Raw genomic sequence first — 20,016 nt, 5'->3', positions numbered from 1 at the left:
AGAAATTTCCCCAGAAGTGAAGGGGAGGACCCTTCTTACTCTCCTGAAGCCAGGAAGTACTTCTTGAATTCTGAATTCCATTCTTGCCCCTGCCTTGCAGGTCTCTGTCCCTGGGATCTTGAAATAGTGAGGACGAGATGGGAAATGTCTGCACGGAAATACTAGAAGGGTCACTACTGAACTGGAAAATCAGAAAGATTTTATTTTTAAAATGCCTCTTTAATTTCCTTTACTCAACAGCATGGAGGGTTCCTGTGTGCCAGACCCTGTGCTGGGCTCTGAGGCCAATACAGACACAATATGAGAGTGTTTATGCCCTTATAGAGTTCATTGTCTGGAAAGCTGTATGTCATAGAGTGCCCTCGTGATTTCGACACTTTAGGAGCTGTTGAAAAAACAAAACAAAAGCCCTAATTCAATTCCATCTTTAAAAAACACCAAGCACTTTTTAAAATCTAGAAGTGAGATTTCAGTATTATTTCCCCTTCCCCCCTTTTGGAGAAAATAATCTGAATAGTCTTCAGAAATGTGTAAATACTTCCCCCTTCATTTTTATAGAAAGCTTGAAGTCATCTTTACTCTGAAGATGTATTTTTAACACTTAATTTTTGTTTTTTTGAAATTGAAACAATCACATAATCTAATAAGTCAAATAGCAATCAAAGGTCTTTAGTGGTGTCTTGCCCCACTGCCAGGACCCCTGCTTTGTTCCCTAGAAGCATCTACTTTCAGTTCATAAGTCTCTTTTGGAACGTACTTCCATGTTTCCATGCTTACACTCCTCTCTCTTAAAACAGTAATGACTCACTTCCTATTATGTAGATGATCATTTACCTCTAGGTCTCTATCTCTTCCCATCCCCATCCAAATTACCAAGTTTTGGTTAAATTAGTTTTTAGCATTTGCATTATTATTATTACTGTATAAATATTGTCCTCTGATAAGCTGCCAATGTACCATGACTACACTTCTTTTTTTTTTCCCCTTTGGTGCAACTTTTGATTTTTCCTGGAGTCAATGCCTAATTTTTTTCATTTGCTTAGCTTTCTTTGTTCCTCTGGCTAAATCTTCTTCCCGTATCTTCCAATAGCACAATTTTTCATGAGGCCAAACTTATCAGGAAATCTGTCATCACTCTGGGTTGTTGTGTTTTTCCTTTCCTGGGGGCATCTCTCCCAGAGCCCTGTGTCCTCCAGCTCCAGCCTGGGCTGATTGCACTTCATGTCTGCTGCCCAGATGTGGACCTGAAATTTCCCTTCACCGTTTTCCTGAGAATTACTTGGAATTCCCTCCATCTCTATCCTGTGTTGGATCCTGTGCTTCCGGGATTCCAATCTTCCCTTTTGGTTTATTTCTTTATTGTAGTCAAGGTCAATTTGGGAGGAAATTTTGCACATCTGAAATTAAGATGATTATTTTAGCATGAGAAGCTAAGTGTTCACTTTGATGATGAAATGGTTGAGTCAAAGCTGTGTTTTGTGGACTTTTATTTTGGAGGGGCTGAGGAAGAAGGGAATGGGAGATTGTTTCCTGAGTTACATAGGTACTACCTAGTTTTGGCTGGAGGATTAAGGCAGGGGAATGGTTCTGATTTCCTTATAGGAATAAAGAATCCTTATAGGTGAGCTGAGGCCAGGCTTCTTCCTGATCTAGAGGGACTTGGAATACTGGAAGGATGGCTTTGGGTCCAGGATAGCGCTGAGCCAGTTAGAGGGCTCGTTGGCTCCAGCTCAAGAAACTGGCCAACATCACCCTGGTACATGGAAAATTAAGTACCTAGGAAAGTGACATCCTCAGCAGGGACACAGACTAGTATATCAACAGAGAGGCTCCTTCAGGAAATTTTCAGGGCTGTGCTTCATCTGAGAAGGCAGGAGAAAAAATGGGCCACGGGGAGAAAGAACAGGGAGAAAGGGTTGGCTTCTAAGCCCGCGTGAAGTACCTCCCTGGGAATTCCTAGAAGTACGAGGTAGAGGGAGGATTTTGTGAGATACAAGAGGCTAAAGTGGTCTCCTCTTAAAGGAAGAAAATTGTGTGGACCCCCAGTATTGACTTTAAATTTTTATTATAATGTCATTTAGTATGTGCAGGTATAAGTTCCTTAGATTTGTATCACTTATGTAAAACTTATGTTTTATCACTATAAAACAAAATTCTTTAATAAATTCAGAGCTTCAAAATAAAATTTCAAATTCATTACATTAATCAAATGTAAAGGAAGATATTGTTTTGCTGAAACTAAATCCCGTGCACCATGAACGTGGCCCTGACTCCTCCACTGCAGGTCTTTGGGTTTGGTGTGCCTTGCACCACGTGATGTCTAAATTCATCCACCATTTTTTTTTCTTTTGAATGAAGTGCAGGCATTCCTTCATGTAGCAGGCCATGCCACCAACAGGCCCAAACACAGCATTTATTTATAAAGGCTACCTCATTTTTTGCCTTATCTCAAGATTAAAGAAACACTACTTGATAATAAATGCAAATGAAGACTCTATATATCAGGTCTCTGATACTTGTGATAACAGGAGGTTATCTGAGTGATCTGGAATATGTGTATATGAAATTTAAGATTATTAAGATTATTATTGAAATGAAAACACACATTCAAAAGTGTTCAAAAGTCACACATGTATAAGAACATGTTCTTGGCCCACATTTTAATTACCTACTTGAAAATTTAAAAACTTAACCCTTAGGTTAGAGGGAAATTAAAATTATAGACTATTTAAAATTAATAAAGGTGAGACCAGTACATATTAACATCCATAGAATGCAGTCAAACTTGTGCTCAGAGGAAATGTCATAGCCCCAAATATGCTGTTAGAGGGGCTCTGGGGTGGGGTGGTGACCAGTATCCAGATAGGAAAGGATGGTGGCTTGGTGGAAGCAGTGGTGGAGAAAAGTAGATATGCAAAGATAAAGAAACAATCAGCCATTGGCTAAAACCCTCCTATTCACATGGAGGTTGCATACTTTCCCACTTAATCACAGGTTCATGCACACCTTGAAAGTTTAGGGCTGGGCATTTGGCTGGCAGACATCCTGATCTGGCTTGCCTAATTTAAGGAGTAACTAATCTCAATAGACCTCTTAGTACAAAAGAAACAGAGAACACTGTCAGAGACCATTCCTCCATTGCTCCCACTAGGGAGCACCTAGGCTAGCCCGTATTACCTGTGAATTCTGTCAAACCATCAAGGAAGCTATTTTTCTAGTCATAAAAATTGTTCCAGAACACACAAAAAAAGGAAGTCATCCCAATCTTATCTACTTAATTATGTTATCAAAAACTGATAAAGAAGGGATGAACATGTGAAATATAGCCATTCTCACATACGAAAGAAGATGCAGAGTTCCTCACGAAGTATCGGCAAACTGAAGCCAGTAGTGTATTACAAAAATGCACTATCAAGCAAGTACAGTTTATTCCTGGAATGCAGGATCACATTATTAGAATTATTAGCTCCACTTTATAGATGATGGAATTGGGGCTCATAAAGGTTAAGTGACTTAACCAGGTCAAGCTGCAAAGTGACTGACTCAGAACCAGACTCCAGGTTTGCCTGACTCCAGAGTCATTCTCTTCCTCTGAGAAAGAGGCCAGTGGAGGTGGAAGCGTGGATGGAAAGCCTCAGACACCAATAAAATTCCTCAGCTCACCCTAACATCTGTGTCCCCCCAACTCACACCCATAGTCCTGATCTTGAAAGCTACTTTTCCAAGCCAAGTGACAGGTTCCAGTTTCCTTTTTCTTTCAGTTTTCCACTTCCTCCCCCTTGGATGCTCCCCACTTCTCTCCCCTCTCCCTAAACTCCTGTCCCCTCCCCCTTCTTATTAATTTTGCGGAGACAAAAGCGCCACCTATTGGCCACCTTGTATGCACGTGATTTGAGCAGGAAATCCGTGGAAACAAGCCAGGATACATTTGGATGCTATTTTGGGCTGGGGGGTGGCTTCTGACAGCTGACAGGCACTTGCTCATGGGGAGCCCAATTATTTATTTCAGAAGAGGAAAACTGGCTGCAGTTCCTGCCTCCCCTGGGAAGCCCTCCCAGATCTTCCATCCTCCCCCATTCTTCTTGGCAGCCCTTGGTAGCTAACCTACTACAGAGGGGCTTGGAATGGGGGTAGGGTGGACAATCTTTGGTGCAGAGAACTGATCTACTCTGTAAGAGGGAAACAGAAGAAAGCGTGCAATGCCGGGGTCAGGAAACCTGGGATCTAGACCCCGGTCACACACTTAGGAAAGGCCTTTCCTTTCTCTGTCCTTCAAAGCAATTCTCAAGTCTCTGCAAACTCCCTGATTGTGTGCCCCACCCCAGCTGAGGACTCAGAGGTGAATCAGATACTGCTCTGCTCAGAAGAGTCAAATATCAGCAGGTGACAATACAGCGTGCACAATGCTGACAAGACGAGGGAGGTATTAGGTCACCTTGGTCACTCACCAGTTTGGGTCTAAACCCTGAGCTCGGCCTCAGGCTCCTCTGAAACAGGGAGAATGTGCTCTGCCTGCTCTGCCTGGGATGGCCTTTGTGACTGATCATAACACTGTGACAGTGGGCAAGGATATTCTGCCCCACCTGGCTGGGGGCTTCCCAGGACAGGGCCTGTGTCTTCTCTGTCCACTGTATCCTGCACTGGGCAGCCTGGCCAGGGATGGGCATGCCTGGCTTTGGCCTGAGTCACCCCTGATCCGGCGGCTGGACTTAGGGTTTAGAGGGTGGAGGAGAATTAGAAACAAGAGGCCTGGACCCTGCTTCAGGGAGACACAGGGCCCACCTTGGGCATCAGATGGTCTCCCTGAGTTGTGAGGGGGCTGGGGCTTGATGGATTTCACAAGAAAGGCTTCCTGGAGGAGGTGAGCTCTGGTTTGGGTTTTGAAGGAAGGGAGGGGAGGGCCTGCTGCTCTAGTTCCTCTGGAATCCCTTTTCCTATATCCTAACTCCTGTCCAGACTGACAGACTGAAAAAGTTGGACAACTTCCAAAGCAATTTAGGTGGGACCAAGAGAGGAGGCAAAGACAGGGGGATGGGAACAGAAGAGAAGAAGGAGGGCAAGGTAGAAAGGAAGTCTGGGGTCCAAGCTTCCAGACTGCCTACTGCCCTGCCTGAGGGTGGCAGGCCAACACTCACAGCCACCCACCAGGTCAGGCTGTCACGTCCCTGCCTTCAACATTACAGCCACCACCCGTATTTTCAGGCTGGAGCCCTGAGAAAGTGCTCAGCACATAGTAATGGTTTTTATTACTCTTAGGTTCTGCAGACTCAGTCTTATTTATTGGGATGATTCCATTGTTTCTTTTAAACTATTTATTTGTTAAATAGGAAATACATTTACTTGGCTTTGAAAGTATAAAAAAGTATTCAGTGGAAAGTCTTTTCCTCTTTTGTTCCCCATTTGACCCAACAGGGAATCAGTTACTAGTTTTTATTCATCCTTCTAGGTCTTTTTCTTGCATATACAAAACAAAACATATATACATTATTTCCTCCTTTAAAAAAACACAGTTGGAAGCATAATGTTCACACTGTTTCGTATCTTGACTTTTTTCACTCCACAATGTATCTTGGAACTCTTTCCAAATCAATACATGAAGAACTTTTTTTATTCTATTTTACATAGCGTACTATTCCCTTATGTAGATGTGCCTTTATTTGCTTAATCAGCTCCCTACTGATGGACAGTTCCATTGTTGTCCACCTTTGGACGTTCCCAAACCAGCTGCAATGAGACCTGTGCCCATGTCATGTGTGCAGGTATATCTGCAGGAACAGTCCCTAGAAGTGCATTTCCATACAGCCCTTATCAAGACACCAACCTCCCTGTGTGGTCACACTGGCTCTCTTGGCAGCTGTCCTTTTTTATTTCTGTCACTTGGTGACTGTGGTCAGAATTTCACCTTTTCAAACCTCACTGCCCTTCTCCCCAGTGGCTTTCCCACAGAGGCTTTTGGCTTCTGGGCACTTGCCACCTCCACCCTGGGTGGGGTCTGTGCTCTGGCTGTCAATCCACCCAGGGTGATGACTCCTTCTCCCTTCTGCCCCCAAATCCTGGGCATTGGTGGCAGCTGGAGGGAACTGACTTTTTGGACCTCCACTGTTCCAGCCTCCAGGCCTCCTGCCAGATGCTGCCATCTCCACTCCCCTGCCCTTTTCATCCTGGGCCCCAGTCAGGACTCCTTTTTTCTGATCATAGAATCATGTTCTAAGATCTGCTCCCCTCTGGCCTCAGATTTCCTACTTTATTGCCTCGAATCCCCCAAATCTAAGTAGCCCAGCTTTGTGGGAGGAAGTGGAGGAGGGAAGATCAAGCAGAGCCCCTTGTGAAAGGCATGAGATGATGGCGGAGCCAAACTCCTGGCTGAAAGCAAGTCCCTCTGTAGCCTGGGAACCCCAGGGTCAGCCCAGATCTGTGATGTCAGCTCACGTGGCAGGTGGCACCATTTGGGGCTAACCTAGGCTGAGATGAGCAGGAGCCTGGGCAGGGCAGGGCTGTGCAGAAACATGATGATTATTATTGCTGTGAAAGGCAATTGCCCACATTTGGAATTATAAACAGAGCACAGTAGTTAAGAGCCCTGACCCTGGATCCAGGCCGTCCAGAACAGAGGATGCACTGCTCACACGTACCTCTCCAATTTCATAAACAAACAGGTGGGAGTGGGGCAGGAGAGGTGAAGTCTCCTGGCAGGTTGGATCAGGCATCCTCAAAAATGTCAAGGTTGGAGAGGAGAGCGAAGAATCTCACCAAGGCATCCTGACTCATATTTGGCTCCAAATAGAGCATGGGCCTCAGAAGCCCCTGTGAAGTGGCGCCAGGACATTTTCTGGTCTCTGTCTCCAGCACAGCTATCAGGATACTTTACAAATGAGAAAACAGAGGCTTAGAGAGATTATCAGTCTCAGACTAATAAGTGGTGAGAACATAGTTTAAACCTAGCTCTAAGACCTGTACTCTTTCTGCTGCACCTAAATGCCACTACAACTCCTGCCCAGTGATTATCTACCCTCTACTCATGCATTTCCAGTGATGGGGAGCTCACTACCATTAAAGTAGAATATAGCATCTCTGAGGGACAGCCCTGTTGGACCCTTTTCCTTCCCTAGAGTCACAGAAGTCCAGTCTCTTTACAAATCTCAGGCTCCCTTTTGCCTTGGTCTCTCTCTGCTCCAGGTCAGCCCTGTAGAGATTTGAAGATGGAGGCTGTGTGAACCCTGAGCCCTTAATTCTCCAGGCTGACAATCCCAGACCAGTCCTTTGTGTCTATGGGACCCTGCCCCATCCCTCCCTGTATTCCCTGTATTAATTAAGGTTAAGTTTAGTTGTGAGTAACAGACTCCCCCGCCACCAAAGAAAATTCCATGAGAGTGGCTTAACCAAGACTGAAGTTTATTTCCTTTTCACATGAAAGTCTGTGCAGGCAGTTCAGGATGGTACGGCTCCTCTGTGATCTCAGGAATCCAGGATCCTTCTCCCCTGTGGCTCTGCTGTTTGTGAAGCTAAACTCAAACTAGCAGAAATTCAATTCAACCTACCTTAAACAAAAAGGGGAATATCTTTAGAATGTCTGGGAAGTCTAAGGGTTCCAGTTTCAGGCAGAGCCAGAGGACTTGACACTGTTACTAAGGCTTTGTCTCCTTAGGGTGTTTTTTTTTTTTTTCCTGTGGGTGGGCACTGATGTCCAACAGCTCTCTCCACATGGCAGGAAGGCTGGCTGCTGGCAGTGAAACCTATGCGCTGATCTTCTGACCCAAAAGGAGAAGCACCCTCCCAGAGCCCCGGAGTCCTTATATCAAATCTTATAGGAGTGATTGGCTCAGCTTAGGTCACTTACTCCTGCTTAGACCTATCACTTGGCTTTGGACTCACAATGCTATGTTTGATCCAGCCAGGTTGCCTGGCGGCTCCTGGAGGTAAGTGTGAGGGGCGCAGAGATTAAACAGTCTCATCAGGACCACATGGAATACAGGAGGGGAGGTTTTCCCCAACAAAGAGGTGAGACATCCCAAGACTGAGCATGTTCAGCTCATCATGCTAAGGAGATTGAGTTTTGTCTTACAAGTGATGGAGAGTTCCCTGAAGATTTTGGAAGGGTTTGGCTGGTTTGATTGGTCAGAACCATTTTAAAAGAAAGAAACTGAGGCAGAGAGCATGAAAGAGAAAGCCAATGACTGCTGGCATCAGGGATCATGGAAAACTCTTTCCAATGGGAACATGTGCTCCTCCCTTCAGGGATGGGACTGATGGGGGAGAAATAATGTCTGTCCTTAGAGAACACATATTTCTAATTGAATGTTGTAAGATAACTTTCTGGGAAGTCCCAGAAAGAGTCAGAAATAAGTCATATCATTCATTCATTCATTCATTCACGTATCCACATATCTAACATTAATTGAGTACCTACTATGTGTTGGATTTCATGCCTGGCAGGAGGTAGAGTGTTTAATAATGATGGTTATCATGGTGGGGAGCACTTACTGAGCTTCTTTCAAAGTTTCAGGCACTGGGCTAAGTGCCTGATATGCATTCTCATTTGATCTCACAACCACTCAGTGAGGTAGGTACAACTATTATCCTCACTTTGTAGAAGAGGCACAGTGATGATGAAGACAACATAATGCCTGTTCTCAAGGAGCTCACAGTCTCCAGAGGGTGGCAGACTAGGAAACAAATCATGACAAGAGAGGGAATTAGTGCTTTTGTTGCCCAGAGGCAGGGCCCCTCCACAGCCTGACCAGTGTGGGATGCTGTTGGGGGAGGCAGCTCATAGAGCTTGACATTTGAAATGGACACAGGATTAGGAGTGAGCCAGGCAGGAGTGAACTGCATGCAAAGGTGAAGAGGTAAGAAAAAGTAAATCAGGTGTGAATACAGCACAAGGGTTGGAGACAAGGCTGGACAAGGAGGCAGGGGCCAGTCTGCCTGGTAGTCTGTGCAAAGAAGCACACGTCTTGCAGAAGGAAAGCCCCTCTGAGAAGGTCTCAGGCTGCTGGACATGTATCACTGGAGCCGCATACAAATTATATGCAAATCACCCTCCCAGCTTCTCCTCTAACTTTCTAACTGCAGGCACCAGTGGCTTGCTCCTGCTGATCTGAGGTCTCAGCTGCACCCTGTGCGTATGTATTAACAGTCTCCCTCTCCCTTTCCAGGGCAGAGGAGAGGGTGGTATTTGCCTGAATTGAAGCTGTTCCCAGCCCCAGTATAAAACACTCAGCCAACCCCATGAAATTTGGAGCCTTTCAGAGTAGCTTGATTTGGGTGAGTGCTGGGGGGAAGGAAGAGTCTGACCTCCCGGGGCAACTTTGCCCTGCCGTCCTTCCTTACTGCCCCATCCTGGAGCAGACTCCTCATCCCTGCCCCAACACACACACACACAGACACACAGACACACACGTTCCTTCTTGCATTTCCCCTCGCCATGCAGGCAAAAGGGAGAATGCTCTGGGCTGGGAAATGGGAGTCTGGGATCTAGTTCCACCTCTGCAATCAATTTGCTGTGTGACCTTGGGGAAGTCAGTCCTCGGTCTGGGTCTTAATTTACCCATCTTTGAAACTAACTTTGAAAACCTACAGTCCAATTTTGGAATAAATGACTTCATTCTTTACTGGTAGTGGCAGGGATGCAGGTGGTTGGAGAACACATCCAGCATGGAATGCAAAGGATGGGTGGAGTGGATGGACCAATGGTCTCTTCGGAGAAAGGGAGGCAGAAAGCAGGTTGCTAGTGCTGTTAGCTCTAGAGTCGAGTTCAGGCTTTAGGTTCTGAGGAGCTCAAAGTAGGAAGACGGGAAGATGAATTGGGCTTTCAAGAAGGCTCCTTTCTGGAGGAGTCGGGATTCTAAGCCAGGATTTGAGGCCTGGGTACGGACTGGGAAAGGAAGCAAGTATGCACAAAGGGGAATCCTGAGGTAATGAGTCTCAGGATTATTTTCAAAGGAGTGGGTTGGGGAAGGGACACTTTGGTCCCCAACCTAGTCATCCCGTTCCTGCCTCTTCGTGTGGTTTCGCGGCTCCTCCAGGGGTCGCTGTTTCCCAAGAATCCGTCACCAGCGTCTTCGCGGCAGGGACGGGACTCCCGTGGTCCCCTCGCTCCACTTTGGTGGGGCTTACGCGGCTCCGCAGCAGCTGCAGAGGGCTCAGGCGATGGCAGTGTTTCCTCGCCTGAGCGGGGACTTATGGCCTCACCAGTTACCCTGCCTGGGGCTCCGAAAGGCTAAATGCGCGCGCGCGCGCGCGCGCGCGCGCGTATGTGTACCGTAGGGGACCAGGTTCACACGGTTCTGCACCTCTGGCTCCAATTTAGGGCTGTGAAAGGCCGTCCCGTTCCTGAGGCACTGCTGCCCCAGCAAGCTGCGCGGAATTGGTAGGAAGGAGGCAGCGCCGTTAGTCTTTCCAGCTTCTCCACAAGAGGCTCCTGTAACCCCTCCTCCCTCTCACGCCACGGCGCAGTCCTCTGCCCAGGCTCACACACTCACATCCTCCTTCCCCGCCGGGGTCACGCCGCGGCCCGGAGCGGGTCTGGAATCCCCGAACAGGTCGCGCCCTATCAGGCCGTGAGGTGAAGCTGTGGTCCTGGCTGGCGAGCCTTCCAGGGCTGTCCCCTGCACAGATGTGCGGTCGGGAGGGGAGGACCCCGCAAGGGCGCCGGTCGCTCAGGGACGTACTCGGGCACACAGCCACCGTGGCCCGGAGGCGCAGAAACACTCGCGTGGGCCAGGAACCAGGACGTACTTAGCAGAGCATTTAGACCTGAGGCCCACGTCCCGACACACCTGGAAGCGCCCCCAACTCCCCTGCCCCAGCGGCACATCTCATAAGCGCATGGGGCCTGCCTTACCGCAGTTGCTGAGAAAGCCGGCGTCCCAGGTCGGGTGCTTGTGGGAGCGGAACTATTTCCACCTTCTCCTGAACCTGCAACCCTCTTCCCGCGAACGAACAAGAGTGCACAGGCTTCGCAGCGCCCTGGTCCGGCCACTGCGCAGTGAAGGCGCTCGAGGGTGCTCCTGCGAGTCCCCACCACGTAGCCCTGGGGCAGTGGCCATGCACACGGGAAGGGGAGAAAGACATTTCCTCCGAGAGGTGTAAGTTACCCGAGGTGTAGAGGCGCTGACCCCTGAGCCGGTGCCTGGGCTGGGCAGGTGGGCTCAAGTTGAAAGTGGACGCACCGGAGGCCCTGCCATTTCTGTGCTTGCAGAGAGGCCAGCGTCTCCCTGAACTCTTAACCCCGAGTCCTGCTCCCGCGTGTGGGGAGCCCCGCCGCATCGCTCCTGCAGGTCACAAGATCTGGAGTCTCCCTCCTCCCACCCGGGGCCAACGGAGCCGATCGCTCTTGAGCAGGCGAAGATCTGGAGGAAAAAGGGGTCGGGAGATGGACCCACTGCGGCCAAACAACCATTTCGCTCCAGAGCTGCGGCCCCGTGGAGGGGCTGGAAAAGGGGGTGGCTGCGCGGGTGCCGCCTCTTTCCCGAGGCTGGCTGGGTTTGTGAATAAACTAGAGACGTGTGCAGGCGCGGGGTCCTCAGGCGGCACTTTGCAGCCGGGCTGCACCGGGGGCGGACCTCTGCGCTCACCGGGCTGGAACCGTGGAAAGGCCGCGGAAGACCTTCGCGCCGCAACCCTGCCTCTAGCTAGCTCAGCGCCACTCTTGGCCGGTTCGCGATTGACTTAATTATATTCTTACAATTATCCGAGAGCCCTCCTTTCCCGCGAGCCAGGGAGAACAGCACGTCGACAGGGACCAGAAGGGAAGGGAGGAGCCATAAGGGAAGGGGCGCCATCGGTAGCAACACATCACAATAAACACGAACCGACTTCTCCCCGGTGCTCCGAACATTTTGGAGGGGAAAACCCCTAAACACGTCCCCCCGCCCCCCACCCCCAGTGCTTCATCCCAGTCGTTTCTGGGTTGATCGAGGGAAGTGGCTAAATAGTGAGACAGAGGAAGAGGGAGGCCGGGAACTACCAGTGACACTATAACCAAGACCCGCAGTCTGTCACCTTCTGCATCTTGGAGGCTGCAGGCATGGGTGCTAGAGCCCAGGCTTCCGGGGGAGCATCCACTTTTTCATGGAGGGGAGTGGCAGACAAGACCCGAAGACGTCAAAGAGGCTGAGCCTACAGTCAGGAAAGACTGGAGCCATGGGAGAATGGCAGGAAACTAAACGAATCCCGAATGTGGGATGCCCTTCTCCTAGCCTTAGTGCTTCTACTCCTGGCATTGTTAAAAATCAAATTTGCCCAGAGTCTTGGGATGGGTGAGAGGCTCCCAGAAACACTTCTCCCACAGGCAAGAGTGGAGCTCCATCAGGGGTTAAGCAGAGTTATTTGGTAAACAGGAGTCCTAGGCTGGGAGTCTGTACACATGGGTCCAGCCCAACCCAGGGCCCTTCAGAAGCCTAGCAAGTCACATGATCTCCTGGGCCTCAGTTTCCACTCCTAGAACAACTGTGTGTGTTCTGAAGAATCTGGTTGATTCTTTAAGAATTCCATGTAAGCAGGGCTGGAGGGGGCGTAATCCCCTTCCCTTGACCTGGGTCTCAGGAGCACAGAGTGTGCAGCAGGGCCAAGCAGAGGTGGGTGGTGGTGGCTGCAGCTGCTCCATAGAGTCTTTTCTGGAGCATTAGAACCAGGATATTTGGTCAGTAAATGCCTCAGTCAGTCTTACCCTGAGCTTGGGCAGGGGGCTTTAGCCTGGGGAACCAGGAGAGTGCTGGAAAGGAAAGAAGCTACTGGTTCACATTTGCCATTTTAAAAATGAAGACATTCAGAAAGTGAGATGGAGCTGAAATGATGCCAATGCTGTTTTCTCTCCATTTACTTACACATTAGCAGAGCCGAGCTGGGTTGGAGCTGGGGTGTGTGTGGTGGATGATGTGGGGTGTCTGCGAGTGTCAGAGAGAGCTCCATGTAGTAATTAGCAAGCTTGGTGTAGGCACAGGTTTGCCAGATAAAATAAATATGCTAAATTCAGCAACCCTGGAAGTGTGAGTCTATTTGGACTCATGCAAAATATTTCTCTCCAAGGCCTTTTTTTCTTTTTTCCTGGAGGGTCCTATCATCTGGAAATTCTGATTCCAGGGCCACTGGTCCCTGTCTAATTTCCTGGCCATGGTTTGAGGACTGGACCTCTTTTTCTCCCAAGGACAGTCTACTTATGCAGACTCAGCACACTTGGGGGATCCCCTTGGTCTGAGGTCCCAGAAGAGGGGGGGGGGCAGCAGACTTGCTCTCATAGGATATGAATATCCAGACCTGCCTTCCACTCTTTCTGCTCTTAGCTAGATGGCTGGGGAGGATGCAGAACCTTTCATGAGAATTCCGTGACAAGAGTTGCACCTGGCCCTGCTCTGTCATGTTGCAGAAGACTAGGTGATTCCCTGCTCCTCCACTCTGGGTGTCTGTTGCCCAACCTGTGGAATACACTAGGTTGGAGGGTGCTGTTGGACAAAAGGGAGATTTCATCCACCCTCACATGCCCTGCTGAGATGTAGCCTACAGGGGCTACAAATCCCCTCCGGCCCGCTCCCAGCATTTAGCTACAGGGGACCTACTCAGCACAGTGACTGGAGAGGATTAGACAGCAGCAGTAACCCAGCCGAAGGCTAGACCAGGGTTTGAGATCCTGGTGAAAGACTACACTACCCCCAACCCCTTTCTCTCTCCCCAGGAGTCAGCAAAGTGCCCTCAATATCCTCTTTGTAAGTAGTCTATAGTAATATGGCTACTTTTACACATTACTTATGACATGGATGCTTTTAACCTCACTTTTACAGAGGAAGAAACAGAGGCGCAAAGAGTTATAGAAAGATATTACAAAGTAGGTAAGTGGTGAAGCCAGGACTGGGATCCCAGCAGCCCGGCTTCAGGGTCTTTGCTCTTAACTACTATTCAGAGCAGGAAACTGAGGCTGACAAGGGAAGTAACTTGCTGACTGTCCTACAGCCTGTGACAGCTGAGCGCAGCTGGGTCTCGGGCCTCGCATACCAGACCTTTGACCACTGCGGGGCGCTGTTGGGGCAGCAGCCCATCCATCCGCTCAGTACTTGCCCAATTCCAGTGCCCATTTCCTCTGTCACCCCCAGAGGTTGCGATGGACCCAGTCTGAGCTGGAGCTACTAGTTGCTGGGTTCCTGGAGGGAGGCCAGGGGAGAAGGAGGCCTAACGGCATGGGCAGGAACCCAGCTGGTAAGAAAAAAGGGCACAGGACCAACACTGTGTGCACAGGATCCTGAAAGATGAAGGCAACACTGGCTTGCGTCTGAGGTCAGGGTTCATTGAGGGAGGTCTCCGTGGGGGTCCTGCTGTCTGTAGAGCCTACAAGTCCAGCCAGAAAAGGGTGGGGGCCCTGCCGTGCGACTGGTGGTGGGAGAAACGGAGAAACTGAGTGAGGGATTCTCAGATTCACGAACAGACATCCAAACAAATAAAGGGTTTCCGTAGGAAATAGAAGCAGAGATTCACCGAGGGTGAGAGAAACACAGAATCACAGAGCCTGAGTTAGACAAACGGATACCGAGACAGAAAAAGGTCGGATACAGGCAAACTGAAGAGAGATGGATGGGTCCGCGCTCCCGAAATGCGATCAAAGCGCCCCAAAGAAGCTTGGGGAAGCGGGCTACGGGCAGGCGGCGCGCTCCTTGGGTCTCCCCGCACACATTCCCACATCTGGAGTCCTGCGGCGAGGCAAAGGGATGGGTGGCTGGGTCCTGGCCTTGGAGGGGAGGAGAGGGGCGCAGCCGGAATCTCTCACCTCTCCGAAGACCGAGGCTGAGAACGCCAAGTTTGCTCCTCGCGATCACTCAAGTGCGTCTCCTCTTGGTCCGGAAGCCACTCCGGCTCCGGCAGGCCCCACTCCGGCGGCGTCGGTCCCGGCTTCTCAGGCTCCGCTGGCGCCCCAACTGCGCTTCGGCCTTGGTGGCCCGGGCACTGCCTTGGGGAGATAATGGGTGGGGACTCTCGCTACTGCTCCGGGCTCCTGCTGGCGTCCCCGTGAACCTTAACATCCAGGGCTGAGCGCACTGAGGGCAGCGGCTCCTGGGAACTGAAAGTTTGAGGAGTCTGCGGGGAAGAGAAGGACCCGCCTCCGGCCACCCGAGCCGCGCTCCCGCGGCGGCGGCTGTTTGTTCCCGCCGGGCCCCGCCGCCGAGGCACTCCGCCCGCCCCGCCCCGCTCAAGGAGCTCCGCCCCGGGCTCGCGCTCTTCCGCCTTTGGCTGCCGCCAGGCGGGAGGGGCTAATCCCTCGACCCCCCACCCCCACCCCGTGGGGGAACTGGGGGCCAAGACCCGCAGGGTAAAGGGAGGCCTCAGCTCCTTCCGCCCGCGCCCTAGGAGCGGGCCCGGACTCGGGCTCCCGGGGAAGCGATGAGAGCTGCCAGTCGGGTGCTCACTGAGAGGTGAGAGCGGCCGAGTGGGCCACGAGGGGGCGCTGCGGAGCTGGGGTACACCCCTCCCTGCCCGCCTCAGTCCCCCGCCCCCTCCCCGCCCGCGCGCAAAACACACTCGCCCCAGAGGCAGCGCGGCGGAGCCGGAGCCGCGAACGGAGCGGAGCCGGAGAGCGGCGGCGGCGGCGGCGGCACCATGACCCTGGGCAGCTGCTGCTGCGAGATCATGTCCTCCGAGAGCTCCCCGGCCGCCCTGTCCGAGGCCGACGCAGATATAGACGTGGTGGGCGGCGGCATCGGTGGGGGGGAGCTCCCTGCCCGCTCCGGGCCCCGCGCCCCCCGGGACGTGCTCCCTCTCGGCCCCGAGCCTCCACCGGAGGAAGCCGAGGCAGACGCCGCTGAGGACGAGGAGGAGTCCGGCGGGTGCTCAGACGGCGAGCCCCGAGCTCTAGCGCCCCGTGGGGCGGCGGCCGCAGCGGGAAGCCCTGGGCCAGGCGCTGGGGCGGCTCGCGGCGCGGCGGGGCCCGGGCCGGGGCCGCCGTCGGGGGGCGCGGCGACGCGGAGCCCGCTGGTGAAGCCGCCCTACTCGTACATCGCGCTCATCACCATGGCCATCCTGCAGAGCCCCAAGAAGCGCCTGACGCTGAGCGAGATCTGCGAGTTCATCAGTGGCCGCTTCCCTTACTACCGGGAGAAATTCCCCGCCTGGCAGAACAGCATCCGCCACAACCTATCGCTCAACGACTGCTTCGTCAAGATTCCCCGAGAGCCAGGCAACCCGGGCAAGGGCAACTACTGGACGCTCGACCCGGAGTCGGCCGACATGTTCGACAACGGCAGCTTCCTGCGGCGCCGCAAGCGCTTCAAGCGGCAGCCGCTGCCGCCGCCGCATCCACACACGCACCCTCACCCCGAGCTGCTATTGCGCGGCGGGGCTGCGGCGGCGGGGGACCCGGGCGCCTTCCTGCCGGGCTTCGCGGCTTACGGCGCCTACGGCTACGGCTACGGGTTAGCGCTCCCGGCCTACAGCGCACCCCCGCCGGGCCCGGCCCCACACGCGCATCCACACCCGCACGCCTTCGCTTTTGCCGCGGCCGCCGCACCTTGCCAGCTATCGGTACCCCCAGGTCGTGGCGCAGCGCCTCCACCCGGACCTCCGACGGCCTCGGTTTTCGCGGGCGCAGCCTCGGCTCCGGCCCCTGCGCCTGCTCCGGGCACAGGGTCAGGCCCTGGCCCCGCAGGCCTGCCCGCCTTTCTGGGCGCGGAGCTAGGCTGCGCCAAAGCCTTCTACCCCGCTTCCCTGAGCCCTCCCGCAGCAGGCACAGCACTCCTGCGCCAGGGCCTCAAGACGGACGCGGGCGGCGGTGCAGGCAGCGGGGGCGCCGCGGCCGGGCAGAGGCCTTCCTTCTCTATAGACCACATAATGGGCCACGGTGGCGGCGGGGCAGCACCCCCGGGCGGAGGCGAGGGCTCCCCAGGATCGCCTTTCTCAGCGGCCGCGGGTCCTGGGGGTCAAACCCAGGTCTTGGCCATGCTGACTGCTCCGGCCCTGGCTCCAGTGGCCGGCCACATCCGCCTCTCGCACCACGGGGACGCGCTCCTGTCCTCAGGGCCCCCGTTTGCCGGCAAAGTTGCTGGCCTCAGTGGTTGCCACTTCTGACTTTGTCGGGTTCTGGGCCACTTAAGCCCGCACTCCTCAGTCTCTCCTGGGAGCTCCTGCGGTCCCGGCGGAGCTCCGGGAGTCTATTTATGAAGAGTCTCCAGATTTTGGGCCGGCGCGCGTGACTTGGCACTTCAGACTCCAAGCTTAGAATCTCTCCGATAGTTGGGACGAAGCGGGCTCCATCGCTCAGGGAGAGGCCCTGCTCTGTGGGACGAGGTCGCAAGCCATGATCCAATTCCAGTTTGAGCAGTAAAAGGGGGAGGGGGAAGTCTTCGCTTTTTCCCAGTCTCTGCGCCTGTCGGCAGCCTCCCCGGAAGAATGCTTTCTCGGAGAGATGCCTGCCCAGGCCCTGCAGATCCCGCCAGAAACACCAAATGCGCAGAGGTCTCCCTTTCTGCCTCTCCCTCACTCCTTCTCCAACTTTGAGGCCCTGATTTACAATATTTTAATTTAAAGACACCTATTATCTGCTTTTGCTTAAAAGAAAAATTCACCCCCGCCCCCGCTTTTCTCCAAGGAAGTTCGTTCTCTTGGAAGCCTAAAGCAGTGTCTACACAAACGAAGCTGAACGGAGAGGTGAAGCAAGGGGTCTCCACAATCCCTTCGCAAACCCGGGATCCCAGTCCTTTGAGGAAAATCCTTCCTCTTTTGTGTTGGGTACTTTTGAAGGAACTTTCCCCCTTCCCCGTGGCCGGCTGGGTCCAGCCATCCAGGGCCTGCAGCCCTCTCAGGGGTCTGCTCTGTCCCAGGCCCTGGGATATTTATTGTAGCTAAAGGCAATGAGGTCGGGGTGGGAGAGGAGGGTCTGGGTCAGGGACTGGAAAGGTGGGGGTGGGGTGGGCCAGGGCACATCCTGTGGCAGGGGGTCCTGTAATTATGTGTAAATATCTGTACAGCGGGCTGCTATCTGCGTTCTCTGTCCTGGGTGTGCATTGATTTAGACTTCTCCGCTTGGGGAGACTCTGTGAAATCGTCTGATGGTTCGTGTGGAAGAAAAGAAAAACCTGTCTCCCCCTACCCCCATCGGTGTCAATTGAATAAATGTACATTAACTCCAGCAGTCACCAGCTCTCTCTGCTTGCCTGTACTCCACTTCCCCAGCTCGGGCTCTCCCAGAAGACCCCCAGCTCCTAGGCAGAGGGGAGTGAGGAAGGGCCCTGGGCAGCCCAGGCCGGCAAAGGAGGGCTTGGGCTTATCAAATACAGGGGACACTGTGGCCTTGGCCATCAGCTGTTAATAGGGCCAGGATTCTGGGAAGCCTATGGCCCCTCTGGCACTTTCATTTTCGCTCTGATCCTAGGAAGGTTTCTGCCTGGGGTTCCGCAGAGATGGTTTGTTTCAAATGCACCTGGGGTTTCTCATCTCCTTCTAGTTTAGAATTTATCATGGCCTGGGCAGGTCTGGGTGCTCATGGACACTATACTTATTAAGTACAATTTGAAGCTGTTTACTGATGCGTATTTTGTATGTGGGGGCTCTTACGGGGCTTGTGTTGTATTTGGGGGTTGTCATATATCCTTGCTTTTTGTCCTTTTTGGGGGGGCATCAGTTGTATTTCAGGGTATCTGTGTTTTTATTTCTATGTGTGTCTGTGAACGTGTCTCTGTGTTTTTGGTTCTGTCGTATCTCTGTGTCTCTAAGAAGAGTTTTCTCTCTGGCCACTGTTGGACCTTCTTTGCATTTCCTCCCTTCGCAACTTCTGGCACATGGACTAGTCAGAGAGACCTAAATTGGGGACTGTGAAACCCCTCTCTTCTCCAGCCTGAGAAGCTTAGAGGTGCACCATGAGCTAAAGGAGAGAGTCAGTGTGGCACTGCTCTGTTAGGGTAAACCTCCCTAACCCATAAGCCATGCTCAGAGTCAGAACCTACTGCCTGAGTGCAAAGCCATTGGGCTAGCTGGAGTCTTCCATAATCCCTGTGCCTGAAACTCCCAGTGGCTAGACTTGAAAGCATGTTGGGTGAAAGGTAATGCTTTAGGTGGAACAAAAATGGTTACTTAGCTCTTTTCTCTGTACATTCAACGTAGGTCATAGAAGAAGGGAGAAATACGGAGATGCAGAGGTGTAATTCAGCCTTCACAGAAAATAGACACATGCTGAGGGTGAGCGTTGGGAGACAAGTGATAGAGAAGGAAAAAGACAGAGTCAGAGAACCAGATGTAGAGAACTTGAGAGGGGCAGGTGGGGAGAAGCTATATAAGGCTGCTTTAGCCAGATTTCCAGGCATTAACAATAGTAGGAAAGAAGGAAGAGGCAGAGGATGAGGTACCCTGATCAAAGAGGAGCAGAGTCAGGATCAGGGTAAGAAGAATGCACCAGGGCTAAGAAGAGTGGTTGGGACTCCTAAATCTTTCAACCCTTTCCCCTCTGCCAGAGGTGAGGTACCCTCTCCTCAATCTTGTTGCATAACTTCGAGAGTGAAGAGAGATTGAATGCAGGAAGCCACCTTCCTATATTTTTATCAAATAGTCTCTGAGAAGTAAAGTTACATTCAGCTGTAAAAAGAGGGAAATGTCTGCTGATACTGGAATAGTGATCTCCTGCTGGCTGCTTTGTTGACTTCTGTTGCTGTATTTGATTTCATTTCTTTTCAATTGAAGGTTGAATATGACCATGTGTGTTTGCCAGTGCTCAGTGCAAAGTGCTCAGTGAAGCACTTTGTAGCTTACATGATCTCATTTATCATGAATATGTCACTCCCAGATATTAGGTTAGAGCTTCAAGTAAAAGATCTATCAATTGATTTTTCCTCTAGAAGAGAGAAAATTAAGTCAGCCAGAATTCATATCTGATGGTATAGATAGATATTTCCACAAATGCTACTTCCAGAAGCAGTGGCTCCTTTGGAATTCCTCAACATGTTTTTGTGAAAGTGTGTGTGTGTGTATGCATATATGTGTATATGTATTTATCTATGTTGTTTAGTGTCTATGTATGTGTTAGAGGGTCTGTATCGGGAAAAGGCA

The 20,016-nt window shown here is 51.9% G+C and overlaps 1 protein-coding gene and 1 long non-coding RNA gene across 2 annotated transcripts; one reads left to right on the top strand and one right to left on the bottom strand.

Moving 5' to 3' along the window:
• Nucleotides 1–7,375: 7,375 nt before the first annotated feature.
• LOC135322878 (uncharacterized) lies at nt 7,376–15,415 on the bottom strand. Its single transcript, XR_010383843.1, has 2 exons — nt 14,756–15,415; nt 7,376–11,351 (listed from the first exon to the last, which is right to left on the bottom strand). It is a non-coding gene; the product is annotated as an uncharacterized LOC135322878 (long non-coding RNA).
• Nucleotides 15,416–15,514: 99 nt separating this feature from the next.
• On the top strand, nt 15,515–18,106 carry FOXD2 (forkhead box D2). Its single transcript, XM_031465078.2, has one exon. The coding sequence runs from the start codon at nt 15,583–15,585 to the stop codon at nt 17,044–17,046; it is 1,464 nt and encodes a 487-aa protein (XP_031320938.2). The 5' UTR covers nt 15,515–15,582; the 3' UTR covers nt 17,047–18,106.
• Nucleotides 18,107–20,016: the final 1,910 nt, after the last annotated feature.

The sequence above is a fragment of the Camelus dromedarius genome, chromosome 14, assembly GCF_036321535.1.
Source record: "Camelus dromedarius isolate mCamDro1 chromosome 14, mCamDro1.pat, whole genome shotgun sequence".
In the NCBI taxonomy this organism is placed as follows: domain Eukaryota; kingdom Metazoa; phylum Chordata; class Mammalia; order Artiodactyla; family Camelidae; genus Camelus; species Camelus dromedarius.
The sequence above is the reverse complement of the archived record's forward strand: the minus strand, read 5'-3'. Positions and strand labels throughout refer to the sequence as shown.